General features: G+C 33.1%; 1 protein-coding gene across 6 annotated transcripts in view; it reads left to right on the forward strand.

The window, feature by feature from the left end:
- Nucleotides 1–27,002, forward strand: part of GRIK2 (glutamate ionotropic receptor kainate type subunit 2) — a 587,451-nt gene that overhangs the window by 485,357 nt on the left and 75,092 nt on the right. For 5 of the 6 annotated variants that reach the window (XM_054699057.1, XM_054699052.1, XM_054699054.1 and 2 more), the window contains one exon: nucleotides 1,985–2,202. In XM_054699057.1, coding sequence (XP_054555032.1) covers nucleotides 1,985–2,202 — 218 coding nt within the window. Of the gene's footprint in view, nucleotides 1–1,984; nucleotides 2,203–27,002 lie in introns of those variants that run through there. The other variant, XM_054699056.1, reaches the window with a different exon arrangement.

Below are 27,002 nucleotides of genomic sequence, written 5' to 3' on the forward strand. Positions count from 1 at the left end.
TAGTTACTGCTAATAAGTAACATAAATAGTTTGGAGAAAATAATAAAGATCCAACTATAACAAAGATAACTTTCCTTATTATTTTTGCTGCCACTTTGCAAATTAAGATATTTTTCACTTATATTTCCTAAAATATTTGAAGGTTATTAAGAATTTGTATATAAGATGAACTTAATACATGTAAAATCTAGCAATTAGAATTATGACTATATCTGAGGTCTCTGAAAGGGATGACAAGTAAAACAAGCAATGAAAAATTCAAATATACATTTGCTTTGCCACATAACTACTTCACTGCTGGTGGATACATGAAAGAGGAACCCATTCTATTCTGACTGATGCCCAGCTCCCCAGGAATTAGTGGGATATAGTGCTGGACATGACGTTACCTTGAGTACATGACAGTCAGCCCCTAACCAGGCTCTGATTCACAAGCCTAGGAGGTAATCGCTTTAAGTCCATGGGTAAGATATGAACTTGTGGTAATTGGGCCATTTTTGTCGAATGTCTCCACTGTTCTTTTCTTTCCCAGTCTTGTTGACTTTATTGGTGTTGTTGTTCAAAAAAAAAAAACAAATGAAAAAACACACAAAATATAGGTGGGCAGCCAAAGCTGCTGATCATCCTGGAAGTATTTTAGTGTTTCAGTGTCCGAGTGTGTGTCTGACAGGGCCTAGGAGCAACTACATCAGAAAGGTACTTTTCTGTTTTCTTCCTTACAGAGTGGTAGGCAGAATCTGGAGCTGGAGTTGGCTGTCATGTCCAAGTCTGTCTGCTTTTTAAATTTTGTTTGTTTATTTGTTTGAAATTGCAAGGGTAAGATGAACTGCAGTGTAAGATGGGCTGTTATGATATAGTCCAATGATACAATTTTTTTCACTGTATACATGAATAATTTTTGTAGTTTTATTCTACTTTTTATGTGTTGTGTGCCACTGATTATATTAAAAATATAAGTCAAATCAGCAAATGGAGTCCATCTTTGCTTCATTCCATTTTACTCAAACCCTATTAAAAATTGAGTTATTTGTAGCCAATGCCTTCTCGATCATAGGTTCAAAATTATTAAAAGTGAGTAATAATATAATACCTATGCCTTTAGTATAGTTTCCTTATAAAAATCACAAATGCTGGTTTACCTTTTCAACTTTAATACTATAAATAATGTATATAATGTAAATATTGTGGTCAAGCCCTAAGAAAAAATTTTAATTAAATTTATGTTAAAATCTAAACTAATTAAAATTAATAATAGCCAAAAGTAAAATATAATTCTTGCATCACATTCTCTTTTTAATACCATGACCAGGCAACTCCAGCCATATATTTATAAATTACATGTGTAAAAATAAATTTGTGACTATTCTTATTCTGGTTTCCCTTATTAAGGCTAACTATAGTGATGGGAGATATTTGCTTATAAGATGGAAATAATGTACTATCTTATTTTCAAATAAAAACTTCACCAAAACCCTGCATATCAAGGTATATGGATCATTGAAATTATTTTTATACTGCATTATTTATATTAAATATTGAGACAAAATTTTCATGCTTCATGTACATGAACAGTGAAAGGTTACACAAAGCTTATAAAAGATGTAGCTGAACATATATAAAATCAGTTCTTTTAAAGTCCAGATAACTAACAAAAAAACTAGATGTGTGATTTATAAACTAGAGAAATTGTTCTGCCTTTGAATGCGGTTTTTCATAAAGAATTTTCACTCAATATTTTAATTCTTACTTTGCACCATGTCAGATAGAACTTGAGTCTCCTGTCACTATAATTAAGTACAACTGTCCTAAGAGACTGTTATCTGAAATTGGCCTCTGTTGTTGCTTGCTTACTAAAACAATATGTACATTTATGGTTTAAATTTTTATTACACAGTGATTCCGTTCTTCCACTGTGACCAAAAGTACTTGACTGCTGATCAAACTCTCTGTATTCGTTTCACCTCTTCCCCCCAATCTCTGTTAGGTTCTGAGCTCATGCCCAAAGCGCTCTCCACCAGGATAGTGGGAGGCATTTGGTGGTTTTTCACACTTATCATCATTTCTTCGTATACTGCTAACTTAGCCGCCTTTCTGACAGTGGAGCGCATGGAATCCCCTATTGACTCTGCTGATGATTTAGCTAAACAAACCAAGATAGAGTATGGAGCAGTGGAGGATGGTGCAACAATGACTTTTTTTAAGGTAAGTCCTGTTGGTTATCTAACATTTATTATTTAAAATCATGCAAACAAGTCACTGTCAATGTAACAACATAGCAACACTGTTAGTTGTATTGAATAATCAACAACATATACTTCAGAATGTGAAGAAGTGTACAAAGTTATAGCCATCAAGGGAAAACAGTGTAGTACTTGCAAATGACAAGGAGTTTTTACTTTAAAAGTATATTTTTTCCTTTGAAAGAATTGGAAAAATCTTCCCATCAGCAACATTCATTCCCAAAATGGATTTATCTTTTAATAAAAAACCAAAGTAATATATTTATTAAAAATTAAATAGTAATTCAAACTACAAAGATTGACTGATCAGAATAGAATGGCTACCTATAAGAATATTTTTCAGATGTACATTTCTATTACAGTGAAATAACAAGTTTGCTTGTTTAGAAGCTTATAGAAAAAGAAGGGACATAAAGGCTGGTAAAAAAAATAGCAGAAACAGCTCTTGTTATATGTACATTCAGCTATTGAATATTCTGCAGAGGGACTGTCCTGTGAGTCATTTAAATGGAAAGTGTGCTTTTCCGAAATTCTGGGCACATAGGGTGCATTGTCCTCCTATTTTTTCTTTTCTCTTTTCTCCAGATGTTTTCACTGGGTCAAAGTAAACCAAATTGGGAGATTTCACTTAAAGAAATCAGTATTACTTAATAGATCCAGTATTTTTCTGATTTTTTTTGGGTAGGTTGTGCAAGATTTTAATTATTGGTATTTTCTTCACTGTTTACAACTTTTAATTCACAACTCAAATGTGCGGAAGTGGTAGATTTATTATTTTTTTAAATAATTCATTCAAGTTACAAAATAAATTCTTCAAATATTCATCAAGTGCCTATTGAAATGCCAGGAATTGCACTATGCATTGGGTTTTCTACAACAAATAAAATCTAGTTTACACTTCCAAGGAATTAGTTGAAGACAAGGAAACTAAACCAATAATTAATAGAACTATTTTTTATGTGACTTCAAGCAGCAATTTTGCCAAATAATTAAGTGATTTTCTTTGTAAAAATTCTTAGACAAATAAAATGTTTTTTAGGATACTGGAATATACCAAATATCCAAAAAATGACATAGATTGTTTAGTCAAATCTGTATAATTTTAAAATCTATTTTCAAAGTGAATTTTTCATATGGTAGATTAAAGATTGGATGCATATTTTGCATTTTTCTGGGAAATCATTATTTAATCAAATTTATTGAGTGACAAAATTTGAGCAAAGCATTATGCTCAGTTGGTGTGATTTGACTATATTAATTGCAAATATTCAGTTTTCCCCAAATATTCATAATTCATAAAGATTGCTCCTGTTATGAAACTTTTAAAAGAAGAAATCAGCTATTGCAAATGCTAAATACATATTGCTAGTGCCAACAGCTTTCCAAGGTGAATGTGTGAAGCATTTGAATTATGACAGTATCCTAGGAACTTTTGAAGAACAACACAAATACAAAACCTAATAAGTGATTGACACCAGAGTAATTATTCCTTCTTCACAAATATTCAGTTTTAATTTCATTTTTATCTTCCAGAGATTCAAATATCTTGTTTTGAAGATTATGTATTACTAAAAGTTTACCTGCAAATTCAATTCAAACCAAACTTCTTTTTTTTCTCATCTTTAAAGATATTTTCTATTTTGTTGACTTCACTTTTTCCCAATTTCTGTTCTTCTTTTTTAGTGCAGTGCTCTCTGTAGTGTCATCTCTGCCTACCTTCACAACTCCTTTCTACTGACTTGCTTTTATCTTTGTTTTCCTCTCTAAAATACAAAGTGACCCTGGCATCCAGAGAAAATGAACAACTTTCTGTTACCAGCAGCACAGACTTTCTGTAGAATTGAAACCTTCTGGAATGAAAGTATTCTGGTCACATTAAAAAACACACAGTAATAATTATTAAGATGATGATTATCTTATGTTGGTAACTTTATCACATGTTGAATTTGTACTGTTAAAATTAGAGGGAAATGTTCAGATTTAAAAGAAAATATTAAATACTATTTTTTTAATGAAGCCCTAAAAGATATTAACCTCACTCTCTTATTTTGTCTAACTATAGACTTATACAAGTCACAGGTATAAATATTTTTTCAATTACCCAGCAATCTTTACTTGAAGCAAATTATACTCAATTTGAAACCCTTCATTGAACCAGGAGCTTTTGTGTGTAGGTTATTTACATTTGGCATGATTCTTTTATTTTTTTGCTTAACAGTAACATATGCAAAACTCTAGGAAGCACCCTTAAGACATTATTTCTAAAGGAATTTCCATCTTGTTTTTACTAATTTAGCATTACCCTGCTGTTAGCTAATTGTTCTGGAACTCTCAGTTCCAGAGAATTATTTTAAAGATTGGTATACTTTTGTTACTACAAGTAAGAAGATCAGACTCAAGACACATGACCTTTAAAAAGGTAAGTCCCATGTTTTGCAAACAGATGGATGTAATATGGCTATTTCACAAAAAATTCCTTTTCCAAGGGAACACACTTGACTTTGTTCAATGAACTCATGTGTATGTTGTCTTCAGGAAGAGTTTCTTTCTGCTCCACACATATTCTACCCAGAAATAAAAGTAAAACCATATTTTACTTTACATATGAGTTATTGGTAAAATAACTCAAAATTAAGTGTAGTTTTTCCCCCGTTTTTCTAGGTAAGCAATAGAAAACTATATGGCATCACTGATATCTTCTTAATCATATTTCAATAACAGAATAACTGACAGCCTAAGGGTTTTATTGAAAAGTAATTAAGAAGTAGTCAAATCCTGCTAGTTCTCAGAATTTGGGACCTGCGTGCACTAGAGGTGAAATTCACCCCAGGGCTGAACATTATACAAAATGTTACCAAGCAACAAGCACATCCTTTTCTCTCTGAAGTATAAAGATTAGGAAAATGAATACATATGGATTACATGCTCAAAAATAACTCAGCAAGAACCTGTAGGTGTTGTGGTCTCTTTTGAGATACTGTATGATTTCAAAATGACTAAAGTATTTCAAAAAGTTTGCTGAATAGCCTTTTTACTATGCAACCTCTGACTCAAGCTTTCTAGTTTCTACAAATTCTCTTTGGGTTAACTGAAATCTCTCACTTTGCCGCATGTACTAATATAGTCCGTCCTTCCAAAAAAAGTGGTGTCAAAGGGGATATATGTCCCTTTTTATGGTTAAAAACAAATTTCTGCCACATGTTAAAAGGAAATTTTAATGGGGGTATCCGATATCTACTGTAATTTGTTTAATTCTTCTGAGAACAGAGTTTGTATTTTAGAATAATTGTTAAAAATGAAGGAAACTATAGAATCAGAGAAACTTAAGGTATTTCTTGCTCACCAACTAGTAACTAGTACTTGGATAAAACATTACCCCTTGCCAACCTCTGATTCCTTGTTTCCAAATTGCAATAACTAATAGGACCACTGTCTCAATATTTTTGAATATTAAATAAAAACTCAATATGGTACGCCAACCCCTTAGTAAAAGCTTGATAGATATTATATGTTAATACTATTATTAGAGTGTGTGGCTAATTAAAAAAAATCAGAATTTAGAACAATTTTAAACATGGTCAGGCAAATTATGTTTCTCATGACTAACAATTTTGTAAGTATTTTTTGGTTAGATTTAAAAAGAGAGTACATCATTATCTAATATAAATTGCTTCATTCTTCTGATTATTGTCATAAAGAAGGAGTAATTTGATAAGTGAATTAAAAGAATCTGTGGAGCAGTTTTCAAAAATTCTATTCAGTGCTATCTATTTTGAAATATATATTGAAGCACAATTAATGATTCTTTGAAGTATATATATGTCAAATCACAGGTAAAGGGAACTTAAAAAAATATTTAATATAACAAATGTTCATTATTAATTTTAAAATAATTCAAATAATTAATTTGATCAATTAATTAATAATTAATTAATAATTCAAAAAAATTAATTTTTGAAATCTAATGTCTGTTAATATCTATCTTAGCCAGATTCACCATGCATAGTATTTTTCAATTATAAGATATCAAGTTTCTAGTCAGTAAATATTTGCTGATCATTTTTTATGTAGCAGGAATTTTATATATATATATATATATATATATATATTTTTTTTTTTTTTTTTTTTTTTGTGGGACCCTCACCTTTGGCCAGGGAATGAACTGGCGCTGCAGAGGCTGCGGGCAGCCTCGCAGCCCAGCACTCAACCGCTGCGCCACCAGGGGAGGCCTGCAGGAATTATATTAAATCTTAGACATATATCCAGCATTAGCAAGCACTCCCAATACCTGTCCTTTCTACCTCCTATATATCTTTCTGTCTCCTTTACTATAGCCTAGTTCAGACCAGTTTTGTCTGTGTAGAGGATTTTGCAGTAATCATCTAACTTCTTTTTTTCAGTTTTGTCCCTGTTCTCTACCCTACAACCAGTGACTTAAAACCTTGCAAAATTGCCATCCCCATTTTTTTAGGGTAAGATCCTAGATTCCCTGTAAGTTTACAAGACACATCATGGTCTGGTTTCTTATTTTGTAGCCTCCACTCTAAACTCCATCCAAACTTTTTTTTTTTTTTTAGTTCTGTGTTATATCACGAGTACCTGATGTTCCTCCTTCTCTAATGATTGTTATGCATTCTTTAATCCTGATACCTACCAATATAATTGACTAATTCTTTTCATTTCTTTGATTCTAATTCATATTTCAATTACTCCATGCAACTTTTCATGATCCTTTTCCTACCCAAATCTTCCCACTTGGGTAAAATACTCATTTATATTCTATGAGCACTTTTTAACTCAGTCAACATAAAATTATCACTTCTCACTGGTTATTTTTGTGTTTCCTTTTCTATACTATGCTGTACAGCAGGAGGACAGGAATTGAATCTCTAATCCGCAGCACAGATTTTGTGTATAAATTGAGTTTTAGTAGTTTGGGTTGACACAGTAATGTTGTTTAACAAATAAAATCAAAAAAATTTAGTGGCATGAGCATAACCCTTTATTTAATGTATAGGTCAGTTTTCCTACTCCTAGACACGTGGAGGCTGAGAGGTTTTTCTGCATTTCAACAGACTGTTTCATTATGCCAGGGTGGCAACCCTTTTGTCAATATCATTTCTGCTAAACCTATAAATGTATCCAGTTGAATCCATATATAATCTAAACACCATACCCACAATTCTTTAGACTTAAGTATTGCTACTCTGAGCTAGAAACTAGTGAGAAAATTCGGAGAAGAAAATCTACATTTTCTTAACTTTTCAGAGGTAAAAAAAGTACCTCAAGGCAGCATGCTTAATTTGATCTTTAATTAAGGCCTGACACCATGTTGAAACAATTTTGAGAACCTTTTCTGCCTGGAGACACTAAAGATTAGAAACACTTTTATTACCCAACCATGCAAATTCTGACTGCTCTATATCAACTCAAAATTCTGTTGCAGACTGTGGTTAGTTCATTTAAATTATTTTCTCTTTCTCTTCCTCTTCATTGTTCTTCTTGTTATATTGTCTGTTTTTTGAACTAGCTTATTCTCTGTCCACTGATTCTTTGAATTTTTTCTCATTTTGTCTGAAATATTGTTTGCGCAAGCCCAAAAGATTAGTAGTGTACTCTCTATCTTCAAAATGTACAAGGCACACATTTAAAATTTTTTTAAAAATTTTATCTCTAATTTAATAAATGCTATATCTTCACATTTCCATAAACTCTATCCTGTTTATTGTGTATATTTCTATAATATGAGATAAACTACTAAGGTAGAAATTAGGAAATTTAGATTTTTTTTTTTAAGAATTGCTTCTAATTCATATTCTAAACAAAATTGCATTTTGGTAATTCTTCTAAAACAAACACTGTTTTAACATGTTAGTCACTTTAATGACCCCTCACATCCGAAGGGGCTTGAGACATTTTTTTTTACTTAGGAAAATTTTATGTTTAAAAACATAACTTTAGGGGTCTCCCTAGTGGCACAGGCTGTTGAGTGCAGCACTGTTAAGCATGGGTTCGATCTCAGCCAGCCAGGGAGATACTTACATGTCACAGCAGACCTCTCCTGTCTCACCCGCTGCTCCCCTTGGCAGTGTATTTCAGTCAGTCTGCCTGCTCTGTTCCCTGCTCTGTCTCTGGTGAATCCTCTCACCCTCCCACACATCTATCCTATACTGCAGTTCTTGTGTGCATAAATAAATAAATCTTAAAAAAATAAAATAAAAGCATAACTATATTTTAAATACCTTTTTATTGAAGTAATGTTGCATTGTAACATTATATAAGTTTTAGGTTTATATGATTTAAAATCAACATGTGTATATACTACAATAAATTCACCACTAAAAATTCAATTCAATCCTTCACCAAACAATTGTCATCTTTACCCATTACCCAACCTCTTCCCTTCTTGTAGCAACAAACTCAGTCTTATAGTATAAAACTTTGTTTTTGTCATTCATTTGTGACTATATATCACATAAATGAAATCATAAAGTGTTTTTCTTTCTCTGTGACTTATTTATCTCATTAAGCATAATACCCTCTAGATGCTTCCCATAGTATCACAGATCTCATTTTGCTAGCCTATCCTAAAGATGTCATTGTCATTCATAATGTGTGCCCTAATCGGCACTACATATTTAGGTCTTCTTTATGGGACCAACTCAGTTATTTTACCAAATTCTGTACAGCTGTACATTGGCAGAGTGAAAACTGCATCCATTGATGGAGCTCCTATGACAGCTTTAAGTAGAATGTGTGATAGCTTATAACTTTTGCTATTCTATAGGGAAATAAAAAGATCTCCTCAAAATTGCAACACTCTATAGCATTTCCATTTTAAAAAAGTCAGTTTATTTGGAAGTGGACAATATGGTGTTAGGAATGTAAACAACTAAAGCAATTATTGGGGAAGGGGTTTTATTTTTTTGTACCCAGCACCAAAGAGGATTTTTATTTTGTTTTGTTTTACTCCTACATACTTTCCCTCTTTAGGAAAACTCAAGGTACATTCTAAAAGCCAGCTCATTAATCTTCACAGCAACCCCTAAAGAAAGTAGGAAGCAATTATAATTATGCTCATTTAACAGATGAGGAAACTGGGCCGTGGAGAGGTTAAGTGACTTATTAATTATGAAAGCAATAACCAAGGGACTTATCGACAATAAAAGTAATAGCCAAAGATAGCATGGGATAACCATCATTACTCAGAAGAGCTAAGTGCATTAGTCACTTTGACTCACCCACGTGACCTCAAGTGTTTGCTCATATTAAGTTTCTAAAACATTTGTCTTCAGCCATTGGGGCAGATACAGCTATAACGGGTTTTTATAGTCTTCCAGTTATTCTGCTGTTATCAGTTCAATGGTCTTATAAAATTAAATTATGCTGGTGTGACTGTATAGAATTTTAAGGCTAAATTGCTTGTGTGGCATGCCTGTAATGATTTTTTGAAAGCTTGAGTGAATTTTGCCTCCTAAATGCCAGCAGAACATAAGCAATATTTGAGTTGAAGTATAGAATGTAAAAAGTATATGGTATGAACTTGACAGACTTAGTAACATATACAATTCATTAGACATTTCATATATTTTTAGTATTTCTTCAAAATATAATTTAAAAAATTTATTTATAACATTGGTGATACACAATTATAAAATGATTTACACATTAGAAAAGTAAATTCTCAAAATGACACCTATAGTGTACTTTTTGTGTTGAAAAGTATCTTCCAAAATGAATGTTTATTTTACTCTTGCTATGTTGACAGTAAAACATTTTCAAATTTGTATTTCACATTTGCAGAACATAGTTTTCAAAGATGAGAACATCATTTTACTTTGGAATTATATTTTCTTTCACTTTTTATTGGGTTATAGTTGACCTACAACAATATGTAATCTTAAGGTGAACAAAGTAGATTTGTTACAATTATATGTTGCTAAACATATACCACCACAGCATTAGACGTCAGCTCTATCCTATCATATAATTGTTGTTTTCAGTGATTAGGAAATCTCAGTTGTCCTAATAACTGAGATCTAGCAACTATGAAGTTTATGCAGGACAGTATTGTTGAACATGTTCCCTGTACTCTGCATTAGATCATCAGGTGTTCTTCTTTGAATGCCTTTTGTATTTTATATAGCCAACTCGTAATTAAGCAATAGTTATTGCAAAGAAGAGGTTCAGTAATTTTCTGTGAGTACATGGATAAAAATTGGTTATATCTTTCAATGTATGTGATATTTACATGAACATAGCACTTAATCATTTTTACCACTACCCAGAAGGGCTTATTTAACAGTATTATAATGAGGAAATCTTTATGATACTTCAATTAAGTACAAGGATTTTTCTTTTAGTACTTTCTCATGAAAGAGTCTGCCTGTTTATTTAGGTATTTATTACTTATTTCTCACATAGTTTTGCTTCCAGATAATCTTCATTTATTCAGGTTTGATTTTTGCTTAGTAGTGACACTGTGCTTTATTTCTCAATAATTTAGGGAAAAGATGGTCTCAAATCTCAGTTTTGGATCTCATATAGGGGTTATGGTCTCTGTGCTAAAAAACTAATTTGAAAATGAGATATTAACATAAACATAGGTGTATTGACATCATAGTTTTGTGTCGTAGTTTGATTTGTTGATATGTTGTACTACCCTATGTATGCTTCAAAAATTCCATGCATAGCCCAGCAAATTTAGTGATCTATTTTATTGGAATCTCCAACTAAATCACTGCTTCAACTTGTTGAAACAGTCTTTTATTTACTACTGTTATAGGAAATGTAGTTGCAAAGCAGCTAGTAGAGCTAGATAGCATGTTTGTCATATGGAAATAAAGTCTCATCCATGATAGACAATCATATCACGTTGATAAATAAGGATATAGTCTTGATTTTCACATCAATTTTCCTTTTCCAAGGGATAGTCATTATATTGAACTCTGGGTATCAGTCACTGAGTTTAGCCAACTTTAAAATATGCATTTGTGTTAGTCAGTAGTCCCAACCAGTCTGTGCATTAGAACATTAGAATCACATGATGAACTTTGAGAGAATACTGAGCCCCAGTCTCCTCTCCAGGCTAAGAAATTAAAAATATCTAGAATTGGTATCCTTAGTATATGAGGGTTTTTATTTTTATAACCTGGTGATTCTAGTGTGCACACAGTTAATTTAATTTGAAATGTATATAATCCCTTTGTTATAAGGATCAGTCTTTAATAACTGATGATGTCTAGGGTGGCCATTTTTCTTTTTGAAACTAAACCCCACGAAATATCAAAGGCAGAAAGTGATGAACAATCTACTACCCATATTCATACTTCTTTTAAATCATTTGCCCAAACTGTATTTAAAGCCTTTTTTTCATGGAGATTTGCTGAATTAATAATGTAATCACATCTTCATTTCTGACACCACTCCTGAAGACCCTCAATATTACTTATGTGAGTTGTCAGATATCAAAATGATAAGAGCCTTCTCCTTTCTCAGAGAAGTGTAATGGGGTAAATTTTGATTTTTGTTTGTGTCTCTGAGTGAGTTTAGATAATGTGTGTTCTGTAGGAATTGTGGAGTGAATATATTCACATTTCCTTTGTAAACCTATATTGCAACATCTTCTACCATGGGAAATGGGAAGGAATATTAGAGAACAATAAGGGGACATATTATAGAATCTTTGAAGGATTGACTTTCATGTTTACTTAAAAGAGCAGATTAAGAAGAGATGCAGTACTCTATTCTAAGGTATAGTTTAATGTTACATTCTGAGCAACAGTTTGAGTTGGAGCTCTTGTAGATTTCTTGCTGAGTTTATTCTACAATCCTTAGTATTTGCTAAACCATGGTCTCTCTTTAGTGTGGGAAATATAATTGCACCAACATTTACTTATGGGCTACATTATTACTCGCTTCTAATTTAATTCTGCCTTGTGTCAAATGAAAATTCTTTAATATCTCTCTGCAGACCTAAAAACTGAAACATGTTCTTCAAACATGACATTCTGTTCTAAACAAAATTGTTGTTGATAACTTGCTTTTTAAGTTACTAATTAGTAAGTAACTCCATGGTTATTCAGAATAAATAGAAACTTTATTTTGAAATTTTTTCATGTATTCACATGCTGGATGATTTAGTTTACTATTTCAATTGTTACGCATACTTAAATGTGCAAATGTGACAGAAAAAAATCTTTATGTAAATGGACACCATGTATCTGAGCAATTTAGATTAGTTATTACTGAAATTTTCATATGTCCATGTTGATATTTTCTCTTTTCCATCAGATACCTTTTCTAGAAATCTAAAAAAAAAATAGCTCAGATTTTTGTAGGTGTATCTACTTACTCTCCCAAATCATTTTGTCTTTATCATGGGGTTAATATAATTTTGTGGGAATGGATCACTGTTAACATTATTTTAAATGGTAATGTTTTAATGAAATAGGGTTCATATTTTAAATTTTGTTAGGGTATTATTAATGTCCAATATGGTTTTGACAGTCAGATTTGAAAAAAATTAACACCATTTTTATTATGCATTTAACTTATTAGCATGCTAAGGGGGGTATTTTTATCCAAGGAGGTTGTCTCCCTCTCCCTCTCCTCATCTAACACACAATTTATTGTATGTAAGGTGTGATCTTATGTTTATTACAGAGATTTGCATAAGGCTTACAGGAAAGCAACCCCATTTTACTATGTTCCCATTGCAAGAAATAAAATGGTGCCTTTGAGTAAAGCTGCTTCATCAGCCACTAGTTTGGTATGCCAAGTTACAGCTATCAATGGTAAAACAGCAGATGTGAAGGCTAGTTGGTGTCAAAGCATATGAATCGAACACTTTCCTATGGGAAAGAGAGTGCTTCATTACACTTTATCTATGCTAAGAACATTGGTTCTATCAAGCTGTCTGAAAATTAGAATATGATGGGTTTTATTACCCTAGCTCTGCCAGAGTGGATTCAATAGTTAAAATGTAAGCAATAAAACCATTTTGGGAATTATAAGAAGTGATTAGACTCTCAATGTATTTAAACTTGGAAGGAGTAGAAACTTTTTTCTCAGCTTCTCTAAAATGTCTGAGGGACAAAAGTTTAATCCCTCTCTAATTGTTATATTTTCAGTAAGTACCAATGAAGCTTTGATGTGCTCTCATTGAAGAGAGAAGTTATGTGTTTGACTAAAGTATAAAATCTGAGAAACATGTTTTAATTGCCTTGGAAAGCAAGTGTGGGAGGCTGCAGGCATTCCAGGATACACTGTGGTTCTCTCCTTCCTTCACCCTCCCTTCTCCGCTCTGTGCAGGAACCATTCTTGTTGTTTGTCAGATCAGGATGGCAGCTCAAACAATACGCTGCACCTCATCAATCTTAGGAGAGAGCGCCCCACAGGGAGTAAGAAAACTAGAAAGTCAGTTAATATAGTGATGTTGAGCTGGCATGTCAAGTGCTGAGTAATGGATAATAGTTGTCACTGTAAGAGTTTATAGCCACTGGTTAGGTAACAATTTGAAGGAAATTGAAGCAAGCATATTTTTTGGGCATAAAAATACAAGCTGGGATAAGTATCAAAAGGTATCACTTAATAATTATGTTTTCTTTCTTAGGTAAAAATAATTAAAATGAAAATTCCATTTATCCTAAACAAATAGCTAGATAAACCAATATTTCATATTTTTAAAATTGATGTATAAACAATAAAACCTGACTCTGCTTTGTAAATTCTTTGAGGAAACTATATATATTGGCATTGTGGTTAAGAAAGATCTTTTAATCCTGTTTAATGGTCTTGTTTTTTGCTGGGGTGATTATCAACAAAAACATTATCCTTATTTCTCTGGATAGTCCATCCAGCGTGAATACCTAAAAATCGTACTTAATTCAGAATATGCTTGGCAGTTTATGCTCTTGATATTTTATACCCCATAATGTCTTTTGGGAGGAAGCTGATCTTTTGTTACAAATGTGCTTTCAATTAATTGACATCTTTGGTGAGCTGTATTTTCTGTTGCTCATTTGTTTTCCTATCCCTTTTTTTTAAAAGCCCAACTAGCAGTACTACTACTTTTGTTCTTTGATATGAATTCTTAAAGAACACATTGAAGACAGCACATAGTATTAAGTTTGTTCTTTCATAATATAAAGCAGAATAAAGTTTACTATTATTTACTGCTCTTGTCATCTTTGAGGATTAGACTTTTATTTAAAGACACAAAAAGCTGTATGTCCCTTTTGGAAACAAGCAAAATATAAGATCACCAATTTTTCTGATACTTCTTGACTATATCACTTCATCATGCATATTTACAAGTAGCAAATACAGGTCATAAAACATAATTTATTTATCCTTACTTTACCCATACATAGATGGGAAAAAAGGCAAAAAAAAAAAAAAAACTTTAGAGCTGCAAAGTGTTGATAGATGTAAACTGAATATAATAAATTCCTAAAATATTGCTTTAAAAGAGAAGACTAGATATAGCATTATGCTAAATGTATTCATCAGAAAGGAATCACATTCTAAAATAACTAGATTCCTCTTTTGCTGTGATATTAGTGATTGCAGCCGTGCCTACAGTTGTTTAAATGTTTAATTCATACAGGTGAGCCCTTTCATTGCCCCTCTGTATTCAGAGAAATATTTTAACAGTTTCATAAATAAAGAACTTTCTAGAGGAATGAATGTGTCTTCCTGATTGTATACATGTGCATAAGTGAATATGTTTTGTAGGAATAAGACATGCTACCTTAATTGGAGTGAAATTATGGATGATTACATAATTTATTTTCCCTATACCCAGTTTCCATATTTAATCTATTTTAGTGGAAGAATAGTTCAGGGTTGGCAATGAATTGTACTTTTATATTTCCTGACAGCATTTGAATAATAATTTGATTGTTATTAGCCTGTTATATACACCCATAGTAGAGTTCAATGAAAAGATTTGATTATCTCTAAAGGTAGATGTTTTATTTATTAAATATTATAATTCCAACTAATTAGAGGTTACATAATAAATAAGTTTGCTTTGTAGTTCGCTTGACTATTTTCAGAATGCTATGAGTTTATGTTTCATATTAATTTATTATAAAAACAATTGAATACAGACCAAAGAAACAGGAAGCAGCATTAATAATGGGTATCAAGGATCGTTGAGTCAATATAATTCAACTCAACATAATGATTCAACACATAAAATAAGTTATCACATGAAATCCTACAATTGTCACTCACTTTATTTAACCTCTTCAGGCTCCTGTTTTCTTGTAAGTATATGTCTTATAAAAGTTTATATAAAACACTAAGCTTACACTAAGCTCAGAATGTGTTTACTGCTGTCCTTACTCAAAAAACTTAATAGTTGAATTATTAAACTGTAATAGTTGAAAGCATTTCCCTCAAGATGAATGCTCACATTCCTAAGAATAAATGTAGCTTTCTTATGATTAATGACAAAATATTGCTCAAATGTATTTTTATTAATAATTTAATCCTGATTATACATTATTAAAAGTCAAATATTCTGAGTTACTCTCTTTTACTGGTGAAAAGTTCATGAAAAATCCCGTTCTAGTTTTTAGTTAAAGTTCTTTTTATTGATGGTTATTTAATTAATAGCCTTATTAATGTGTGAGATTATTTGACAAAAAAAATCATGTTCAAAATTGGCACTAAAATAGAAGAAAAACTCTTTTTTAATTATTCTTCTACTCTATTAAAAATAACCATTATCACTTTAAGCAAATTTCTTATTATTTTATGAAATAAAGCATATGACTCATGAGAACTATAAAACTTTAGGAACACAAGGAAAAAAATGTCCAAAGTTAAACTTACAAAGACAGTTCTTAATATCTTGTAATGATAATTTTCAATATTTTCTCCATAGGTATATTTTGATCTCATGACTTTATCTTTAATTTCATAGTTAAAGACTTCTAGGCATAATCAGCTATACAGACTCTATTGTTTTCACTGATGCAGGTAATGATGCTTTTTTCAGATAAATATTCATTTAGAAAAAAATGATCATAGAATTATTTTTATTTATCTATTAGATAGCAGTTTGTATGGTCTTTCAGTTTCTGTGAATGAGAAAGACCATAGGCATGCCTGCACTCCTCTTACAAAGAGCTGACATTGCAAGGACTTCCATTGGAACTCAGTTTCTCAGTTGTACTAATGTAGTATTCCAGAATCTTTTTTTTTAAGATTTATTTATTTATTTATACAAGCACTGTGTACAGTCAGAAGCGCGGGACGGTGAGAGAATTCACCAGAGCCAGAGCAGGGAGCATAGCAGGCAGAAGGACCAAAGTACACTGCTGAGGGGAGCAGCGGGCGGCAGGAGAGGTCTGCGCGCCATGTGGGACCCTCCTCTGGTGGCCGGGGAGCAGCCAGGGATCGAACCTGCGCTGCAGAGGCTGCGGACAGCTTCACAACCCAACGCTCAACCGCTGCGCCACCGGGGAGGCCCAGTATTCCAGAATCTACCAGCAGGGGACTTTATGTTAGTTCATATTATTTTAATGTTTTTATAAAGATATTTTTCTTTATTAACCTTCTTTTCTATATTAGAAGAAAATAATATACCTTACTCAAACAAATACATAGAGTTTAGTTGGTAGCACAGGAGTTTACTGAGTCAAACTAGAAGGAAATGACACTCTGAGATGGTCAAATCTAGGAAATAAACTTGGTCAAGAAAAACAACTATTTCTAGGTCAGTGTGGCACATACTAACAACCCTTAGATGTTTTGGAAAGGAATCCCCAAATTTAATGATGAAAATTATGATATTACAGAGGTGTTCTTTAATGTTCCTTAAAGAACCCTCCCCTCCCCCACTCAAGAATACAGGGAAAACACTAGAGTTATTTATGACTATGAGGGAAAAAAAAATACAAGTGACTATAACAAAGCCAGTAAAATTCATTCTCAAAAAGCAGACACACTAGCATACTAGCATTGGAGAAAGAATAATTCACATTTGAAGATGTCTGAAAACTAATTGTGTGGAATCTGGAGTCCTGAGATCACATATGTACTCTTTGTACTAATACAACAGCTTGTAAATGACTAAGCACCAAGTTAAATAATTCTAAAAATGTCAAACTATTTTTGCCAACATGGTTATCAATATTAAAGTAAAATTAATACTGTAAAATTAGGAACTTATTAAAGTAAAATTCTGTTAATGGAAATTAACACACATTTTCATACTACATATGAAAAAAAACATTTCTTATTTCCTGTATCAAATAAAAAAAATGCACCAAAGTTAAACAGTCTATGAAGTCTTACACAAGATTATGCACTAGGAAAGAGTCCAGAACTCGGTTGGAAGAAAGAACTGGGTGATATTAAGATCTAGTGTGGGAGGACGGTAGGCCACCTGTGTTTACTAATGGATCTTACCCAAGAGAAAGGAAGCTTTCTGACAGCAGAAAACAGATCTCATGACAGGAGGTGGATTGCAAGTAGGAGCAAGGTATCCAGAAAAGTCAGGTCCCTGCCATACTGCAGAGACTGGAGTTAGGGGTGTTTCCCTGATAATAAGTGATGAGTACTTTTTTTTTTTTTTTTCCCATGTGCCTGTTGGTCATCTTTATGTCTTCTTTCACGAAGTATCTTCTTTCGAGAAGTATCTCATTAGCTCTTCTACCCATTTTTTTTGTTTGTTTGATTTTCTTTGCTATTGTTATGAGTTTCTTGTAAATCATTTATGTTTTTGAGTGAATATATCCTTTCTTGTTTCTTGGATGCATGATGTAGAATTGGTAGGTCAGATAACTGTGCAGTATGTTTGAACTACCAAGGAATTCCTAGAACCATTTCCAAATAGCTACACAATTTTTCCTTAACCTCAACGGTTCTAAGCTCATTATCTTCAACATTCCAATTTCTTCACATCCTCACCAGTATTTCCTGTTATCTTTTTATATAGCCATTCTATGGAGAATGAAATGACATCTCATTGTGGTTTTGATTTGCTTTTCCCTCTTGGCTGATGACATTGAACATCTTTTGTGTGTTCATTGTTGATTTGTATATATTAGAGATATATTTGAGAAATGTGTTCCCATTCTTTGCTAAATTTTTATTGGACTTTTTTTTTTCTTTGTTGAGTTTTAAAATTTCTTTACAAATATTCTAGTTACAAATCCTTCATCAGAAATGTGATTTACACATATTATCTCCCATTCTTGAGTTTATGTCCATTGGTGTAGAAAAGTTTTTAATCTTGATAAAATCTAATTTTATTTTTTTCTTCAATTGATTATGATTTTGGTAGTATATCACAGACTTTTCCTAACCTAAGTTTTAAAAATTTACCACTAAATATTTTTGGATTTATAAATTTTAACTTCTATCATATTATTATATTTTGTATCATTATATCACAGATATAATTATATTTGTGATCCAATTTCAGTTAGTGTGTACAGTGTACAGAATGGGGACAACAACTTCACTGTTTTGTGCCTTGATATCTAGGCTGAAAAGACGATTTCCTGTTAAAGAGAGGAAGAAACGCTTACAGGTGAAAATAGCTCTTAAAGATGTATATGATTCTTAGAAAGGGGAAATTTCTACTTGATATTTAGAGCTTTTTGTGTGTCAGCTGTTTCTTAAAGAAAAAGGAGCTCAAAGTAATCCTTGTGCCATTTGTGCCAAGCAGTCATCATTTGGGGTAGTATATTCTGCTCCCCTTCACAACAACATCTAATGTTAGAGGCATTCATGTAAGAAAGGAGAGTTCTATTGTATAACTATGATAACAGAATATGAAAAACAATACTCGCAATATTTTAAATGGATAGGTACAAATAAAGTTCCTTCATCATTTCATTCACTCTTTTGTAATTTATTTTTGTTCCTTGAAATCATGCAGTGTCAATCTGTTTCCATGAAGTATGCCTGGTTTGGGATGGATGAGACCTGAAAATCCATTATTCTACTCTGCAAATTTTTTAAGTAATACCACCTGGAAACTTAGTTTCTGCTCTTTATAGTGTGAAAAATTAAATATTTGGTACTGTCTTTCCATGAGTTTCTGAGAAAGCCCTTTTTTTTTTTTTAATCTTAAATTTTATTTTTATATTCCCCCATACAATTGCAAACGCCCCATTCTGACCCCAATCCTTCCCCTCCCGCCCCCCACCCCCCAAAAAGTGTCTCTGGTTCATAGTTTTTTGTTGATTTTGATTTTCACTTTCTTATATTCATTTTCCTGGTCCCTTATTTAAGTTTTCTAGATTCCTGCTATGAGTGAGACCATCCGGTATTTTTCTTTTTCTTTTTGGCTTATTTCGCTGAGCATGATCCCTTCCAGCGCCATCCATGTTGCTGCAAATTGCATGTGTTTATCTTTTTTGAATGCTGAGTAATATTCCATGGTATATATGTACCACATCTTCTTGATCCAGTCATCTACTTTTGGGCATTTGGGTTGTTTCCAAAGCTTAGCTATTGTAAACAGTGCTGCTATAAACATAGGGGTGCAGGTGCTCTTTGGAATTGATGTTTCTATGTCCTTTGGGTAAATACCTAGGAGTGGAATTGCTGGATCATATGGAAGCTCTATGTTTAGTAGGTCCAGAAATCTCCACACAGCTCTCCATAGTGGTTGGACCAGTTTGCACTCCCACCAACAGTGCAGAAGAGTTCCTTTTTCTCCACACCCTCGCCAACATTTGTTGTTGCTAGTTTTTTTAATATGTGCCATTCTCACTGGTGTGAGATGGTATCTCATGGTAGTTTTGATTTGCATTTCCCTGATTACAAGTGATATTGAACATTTTTTCATATGTCTGTTGGCCATTTGCATTTCCTCTTCAGAGAAGTTTCTTTTTAGCTCTTCTGCCCATTTTTTGACTGGATTATTTTCTTTGTTGTTGCTGAGTCTCATCAGCTCTTTGCAGATTTTTGTGATCAGTCCTTTATCATTAGTGTTGGGTGCAAAAATGTTCTCCCAGTTGGTGGGGTTTCTCTTTGTTTTTGTTATTGTCTCTTTTGCTGTGCAAAAGCTCTTTAATTTGATGTAGTCCCAGCTGTTTATCTTTGTCTTCACTATCACTGCTTTGGGTGATGTGTCTGTAAAGATGTCTTTGATGTGCAAATCCCGTAGTGTTTCGCCTATATTTCCTTCTATGTATTTTATGGTTTCAGGTCTTATGTCTAGTTCTTTAATCCATTTTGAGTTGATTTTTGTGTATGGTGTGAGGTAGTGGTCAAGCTTCATTCTTTTGCATGTAGCGACCCAGTTTTCCCAGCACCATTTATTGAACAAACTTTCTTTGCTCCAATTCATAGTCTTTGCTCCTTTGTCAAAGATTAGTTGACCATAAATCTGTGGGTTTATTTCTGGATTTTCTATTCGATTCCATTGGTCTGTATGTCTGTTCTTGTTCCAATACCATGCAGTTTTGATGATTATGGCTTTGTAGTATAGTTTGAAGTCTGGGAGTTTGATGCCTCCATTTCCTTCTTTTTTTTTCAGTAGAGCTTTGGCTATTCGGGGTTTTTGGTGATTCCATATGAATTTCATCAATAATTGTTCTATTTCTTTGAAGAATGCCATTGAGATTTTGATTGGAATAGCATTGAATCTGTATATTGCTTTTGGTAGGATGGCCATTTTAATAATGTTTATTCTTCCAATCCATGAGCAGGGGATGTCTTTCCATTTCTTTGTGTCTTCTTCTATTTCTTTTAACAGTGTTTTATAGTTTTCTTTGTATAGGTCCTTTACCTCTTTTGTTAGATTTATTCCCAAATACTTGATTTTTTTTGTTTCAATAATAAAAGGGGTGGTTTTTTTGATTTCTTCTTCTTCAGATTTATTGTTTGTGTATAGGAAGGCTACTGACTTTTGCGTGTTGATTTTGTATCCTGCCACTTTACTGAACTGACTGATGAGTTGAATTAGTTTTTCTGTGGAGATTTTGGGGTTCTCTATGTATATTATCATATCATCTGCAAATAGTGATAGTTTGACTTCTTCTTTTCCTATTTGGATTCCTTGGATGTCTTTCTCTTGTCTTATTGCTCTGGCTAGGACTTCCAGTATTATATTGAAAAGCAGTGGTGAGAGTGGACATCCTTGTCTTGTTCCAGATCTTAATGGAATTGCTTTCAGCTTTTCACCATTGAGAATGATACTGGCTGTTGGCTTGTCATAGATGGCCTTTATGATGTTGAGGTATGTTCCTTGTATCCCAAGAATTTCAAGGGGAAAGCCCTTTTTTTAAGACACAAATTCTATACTGTAAGATTTACTACAGATTATTAAAAAACAAAATTCACCCCAATAAATTTAAAGGTGTGGTTGACTTTATTAAACAATTTATGAATCCAGCAGAATCCCATCTAGCATAAAGAAAGGCAAGACAAGTAATTTGTACCAAAAGGAAGATTTTTATGTTGTCACAAAGAAGGTGGTATGTTATAAGCAAAAGAAAAGGAAGATTATTTCAGGCAAAGTCACCTTCATTTAGGGGAAGGCAGGAAGGTCCTATCATGCTAATGACTTCACTAGTGCTAACCAGAAAACTCTAGATTGATTAGTTTAAAATTCCACTTTTGGGAGATGTTGAAATTGCAGTTAGCTTAGGTATTAGGTCATCTTAATGGAGCTTGACTCCATTTTGTGTCTGCTGCTTTTCTCACAAGCTTTTAGACAAAAATCACAGTCCGAATAACTTGTCACAGTAACAATTATACATACGTACAGACACACATACATATATATGAAATATTAAGCTCTCTGCTAGAGTATAATATGCAACTATTTTATAAAAATTTGATGAGTATTTCCCCTAAATGTAAAAACATTATAAACATAATGAGAGCACTATAAAGCCTCCCGGTCCTTTTGTAAAACTTTAAATTGCTTAGATATGCTACTAATATTAAGCCTATATAACCTAACTACGGAAGAGTATCTCTTTGATTTGAAACCCTTTCCCATTCAGTCCTTTCCCAATTAACTCAGCACTTAGCTAATTCAGAAATATGGAGCATACCAAACAACCCCAATTATTTTTTCCATTTCTTTTAATCGTGCAAAAGAACAATCTTTCTGATTTTCTAGGAACCTTTTGGGAACATCCAAAGATCGTTTTCTTTTATAAGATATTCTGATAATTTGTTTTTAATTATTTTAAATTTAAATCCTAGTCTTGTGAAGTTAAAATCAAAAAAGTTGTCAGATTTGGTCACTTGATATAGACTCAAGATCCTTGAGCAACAATAGCTGATTTTCTATTTAATAAAAGTGGCAAAATATTTTAAATGAACATAAAGAAGTAACGTATCTTAATTCTCTTATTATTGAGACACTTTAATTTTAAATAGGAACACAATATAATCAGCACGAAGCTATGTTAGTGGGCAGACTGAGGGGCACACCATGAGAGGCCCCCAAACTTACTTTAAATGGGCTCTGCCATCTGCCACATAAAGGCAAAACATATTCTTAGTGTGTAAGATCTCCAATAGAAAAGAACCTTAATAAAATAGTGTGTATAACATAGAGAGTAAAGATAATAGCTTTCCAATAAATCACCCCAGGTTATCTATTTCCTGGTAGGTAAATGCCCAACCAAATAGACATTGCCCCTTTCCTATGGTTTCCTGCCAGAAGTTGCCTTAGCCATGAGGCAATCTTTGGGGCCTCAGTGGCCCTGCTTTGAAATTAGTATGCATTCAATGTTATCTATTAACTCAGTTTAGTATGAGTCTAGGTCTTAGTTACCTAAAGATCTTGAAAGTTTGATTTAACTTGACATATTAAAAAGCAAAATTATTGCTGATATAAGATGATTGAGACATTATGATTCAACTTATTTTGAAAATTATGTTTCATATAGTAAATATTTATGTAGGAGTAATTTTAGTTTAGTAGTAATTAATTAGTGAATAGTAAGCTAGTGTAATAATAACTTTGATATAGTTTTTTCATGAGAAATCAAACCTAAATCTTATAAAATATGCCCATGTATATTACTTAGCCTAGGTCATTCATATAAATGATTTATGTGTGTGTATTATTCTATTTAAATAATAATTATTTAACCAGTGTGAGTTGAATTTTTATAGAAAATGCTTTGTGCAAACATGTTTTAGAAGCGTTAAGAATTCATCTAAATAAATGTGAAGAGCTAGTTGTCTTCATTATGAATCAGGCACCATCCAATATAACAATTACAAAGGCTCTATAAGGTTTTGTACAAAACGAAAGGTTTTTATAGTCGGAAAGAGGGTGGGATAAAAAGAGAGAAAGATGATTTCATATAGTTGGGGAGATCTTACAATGCAGATTACCTCACTAGTAGTGACTTTGAAATTTCAGATTGGTTGGTTTAAAATTCCTCTTTTGAGAGAAACTCAAACTGCAATTATATACTAAGTCTTCATGGTATTTGTCACAAATAACTCTATTTGGAGAACTTTTGGTTTTTTTTTTTTAAGAGGTTTTCACTATGTATTAGAAATTCTGGGTTTTTTCCCCTAAGTATTTGAGAATATTGAGTTGATATAATACTTATTAATTTCTGTAAACTAATCAGAAGTGCATTTTTATTATTATTTTCATTTATTTATTTATACAAGCACTGGGTACAGTCAGAAGCGCGGGAGGATGAGAGAATTCACCAGAGCCAGAGCGGGGAGCAGAGCAGGCAGAAGGACCGAAGTACACTGCTGAGGGGAGCAGCGCAGTGGGCAGCAGGAGAGGTCTGTGTGCCATGTGGGACCCTCCTCTGGTGGCCGGGGAGCAGCCTGGGATCGAACCGGCGCTGCAGAGGCTGCGGGCATCTTCGCAATCCAGCACGCAACCGCTGCGCCACCGGGGAGGCCCCAGAAGTGCATTTTAAAAAAAAAATAAGAACGAGCTGGTATAACTTAACATCTTAATAACTTCTGGAGGTAGAAGTAAAGAGCTGTCTCAGTTGCAGACAGAGAGATATAATCACAAAGCTAACATAAAGCTGTAGTTCTACCACCTCAACCAAAGGTCAAAAGTAAACACAGAAAAATAAAAGTTCCCTGGTCCATATATCAAATAAGTGACTTTCATTCCAATGGACATGAAACATTTTCCTAATTAATTTGAACCCATAAGCAACAAGCAAAAAGACTGTTAAAACAGATTCTAAGTCAACTTTCACCCAGTAAAGAATATATTTCCATTGTCCATCTGATAGAGATCACCAGGTTATCAGAGAGGAAATCAAATCTAAAATCATTGCTGTCAACAGGCATAATTGCTGTTCAGATAAGATCTGGAAACAAAAAGTAAGGCCTAAAGAGTAGAAGGAAAGGAAGAAATTATACTGAGTATTAGAGAGGCAGAAAAGTCAAAGTTCTGTTGACATTTTGAATTTATTGTGATAACCAAGAATGGTGTTCCTTAATTTTCCTTAGTTTAAATAGTCCCATGTGGATGACTGTCCAACTTAAAATTGTTATGGCTCTACCTGGTGAATCCTCTTAGGTATATTGGTAAATGAACTGTGAAAATACTGAACTATAATTCCCAAAAACTTAACAACATGAGTTTCATCTAAATATAAACTTAACACATGATAAATTTGTGTTCACAGATTATTATTATTTTATTTTCAAAGGAGAAATTGGAGAACATATACATACAGGTACAGATGATCAGGATAGCTGAAATATATTTACTAATAGATTTAAAAACAGTTAAAATCCTTTAGAACAAAACAAAAAAGAAATGGGGTTAACTTTTCTACAGGGTGGAAACAATTTTTCTGTACTATATAAAATAAATATGAATTAGAATAATGTATATCACTTTCAGGTATTTTATTTTTTTAAGATTCATTTACTTATTTATACAAGCACTGGGTACAGTCAGAAGTGCGGGACGGTGAGAGAATTCACCAGAGCCAGAGCAGGGAGCAGAGCAGGCAGAAGGACCGAAGTACACTGCTGAGGGGAGCAGCGGGCAGCAGGAGAGGTCTGTGCGCTATGTGGGACCCTCCTCCTGTGGCCGGGGAGCAGCCGGGGATCGAACCGGCTCTGCAGAGGCGCAGGCAGCTTCGCAACCCAGCGCTCAACCACTGTGCCACCAGGGAGACCCACTTTCATGTATTTTTTTAAAAGATAGCTTCTACTACTACAAAATAGAAATAAACTAGTCAACTGGTCAATAGAAGGTCATTCAAAGGAAAATAGTACATCAAATCAAATGATCTCCAAAGAGTTTACCAGATATCATGCAGCACTCAACATGATGAAATAATCATTTTACTATTACTAGATCCTAAACTTCAAGATAGATGGCCCCTACTATGGACAGGCCTGAAAACAAGTCTACAAGACAAACTTTATGTATATTCTTTCTTTCACTTCCCTTTCAAATTTGTATTTCCCAAATTATTAAAAGAGATGCACACTCTTTTCTACCCATGACAACTTTTTATACCCAGTGGCAGTTGAGGGAGGGGATATCTCCATGGTACCAAAAAAACAAAATCAATTAGAAACATTGATTTTTGAGATTCCTCCTTTGTTGAGGGCACTTCATACCACAAAGAGCTGCATTTCAAATAAACAATTACTTGTTAAGTTGAGTATAAATTAGTTGTGATAGTAATAAAATGCAGATAATAACAGGTGAAAATATACACACACACAAATAAGTAATATATATATATATATATATATATATATATATATATATATATAAAGGACAGGTTTGTTAGGAAATGGAGAAAGAAAAAAGAGAGGCACCTTCATGGTCACAAGTGCTTACATGAGTAGAATGACCAGATATTAGTAACAAAGTGATGGAGCAAATTTATAAAACCTTACGTTGTGAGCTAAATAGGAAAGGGACCTTTTCCTAGAGAAGCTGTAGTAGGAGGTATAATGTTGTTTATATCCATTTATTAGTCCATATACTATGTGAGTGAAATTGAGTCTTCTGTGAATGCATCAAGATGGAATCAATGATGCCAGAATTTGTTTGATAAAGAGGAAGGGCGGGGAACAAAAGTGGGCATGGAAACTCTTTGGACACTAATTCAGGCCTGTGGAAAGAGATAGGGAAAGAAGACATATTGGGTGGAAAGAACTTTAGGCCACTCAAATATTCTGCAAAAAACTCAACCAGACCAGTGGGGAGTTCCCAGGCAAGCACTCCTCATTGGAATCTCCATTCCTGGAGGGCCCGGACTCAGAAGTCTCACAATACTCCCTCATTGGCCAGAAACAGACCATAGGAAGTGTGGATTTGCTATAAAGCCACCACAACTGGAGATTTTCAACCAATTCTGATTTCTTTCTTGAAAAGAAATCTGAGCCAAAGGCTTGTATGACTGATTACTTTTTCCCTTTTTGTCATCACACTGCTCCTGTGCAGATCTTATATAAGTTCTTTGAGTCTTTCCTCATCATATTTATTTTCTTTGATTTATTTTACTTCCTGTCCTAGAAACATTCTATTTAGAAAAAAAATGGTATCTGCTAAACAAAAATCCTTGAGACACTTCCCTGGAGCTTGACTACCTGACAAACATACTTGAAATGGCTTCGAGCTATTATTGTGAGTTACACGGGGCAGTGTAGTTGGTTGCTTGTAGAAGAAAAGTGATTTTAATTCATTCTGTATATAAAGCTCTTTTTAAAAGTCATGAAAGTTGAATTCCTGATATTAGGTTTTTTGAATTCTAAATATTTATATCCTCAGAGAAATAATTCCATAAACTTAGCAGCCAGTTA

Source organism: Talpa occidentalis, unplaced genomic scaffold, assembly GCF_014898055.3.
Source record: "Talpa occidentalis isolate TD23 unplaced genomic scaffold, MPIMG_talOcc4v2.1 talOcc4.2, whole genome shotgun sequence".
In the NCBI taxonomy this organism is placed as follows: Eukaryota; Metazoa; Chordata; class Mammalia; order Eulipotyphla; family Talpidae; genus Talpa; species Talpa occidentalis.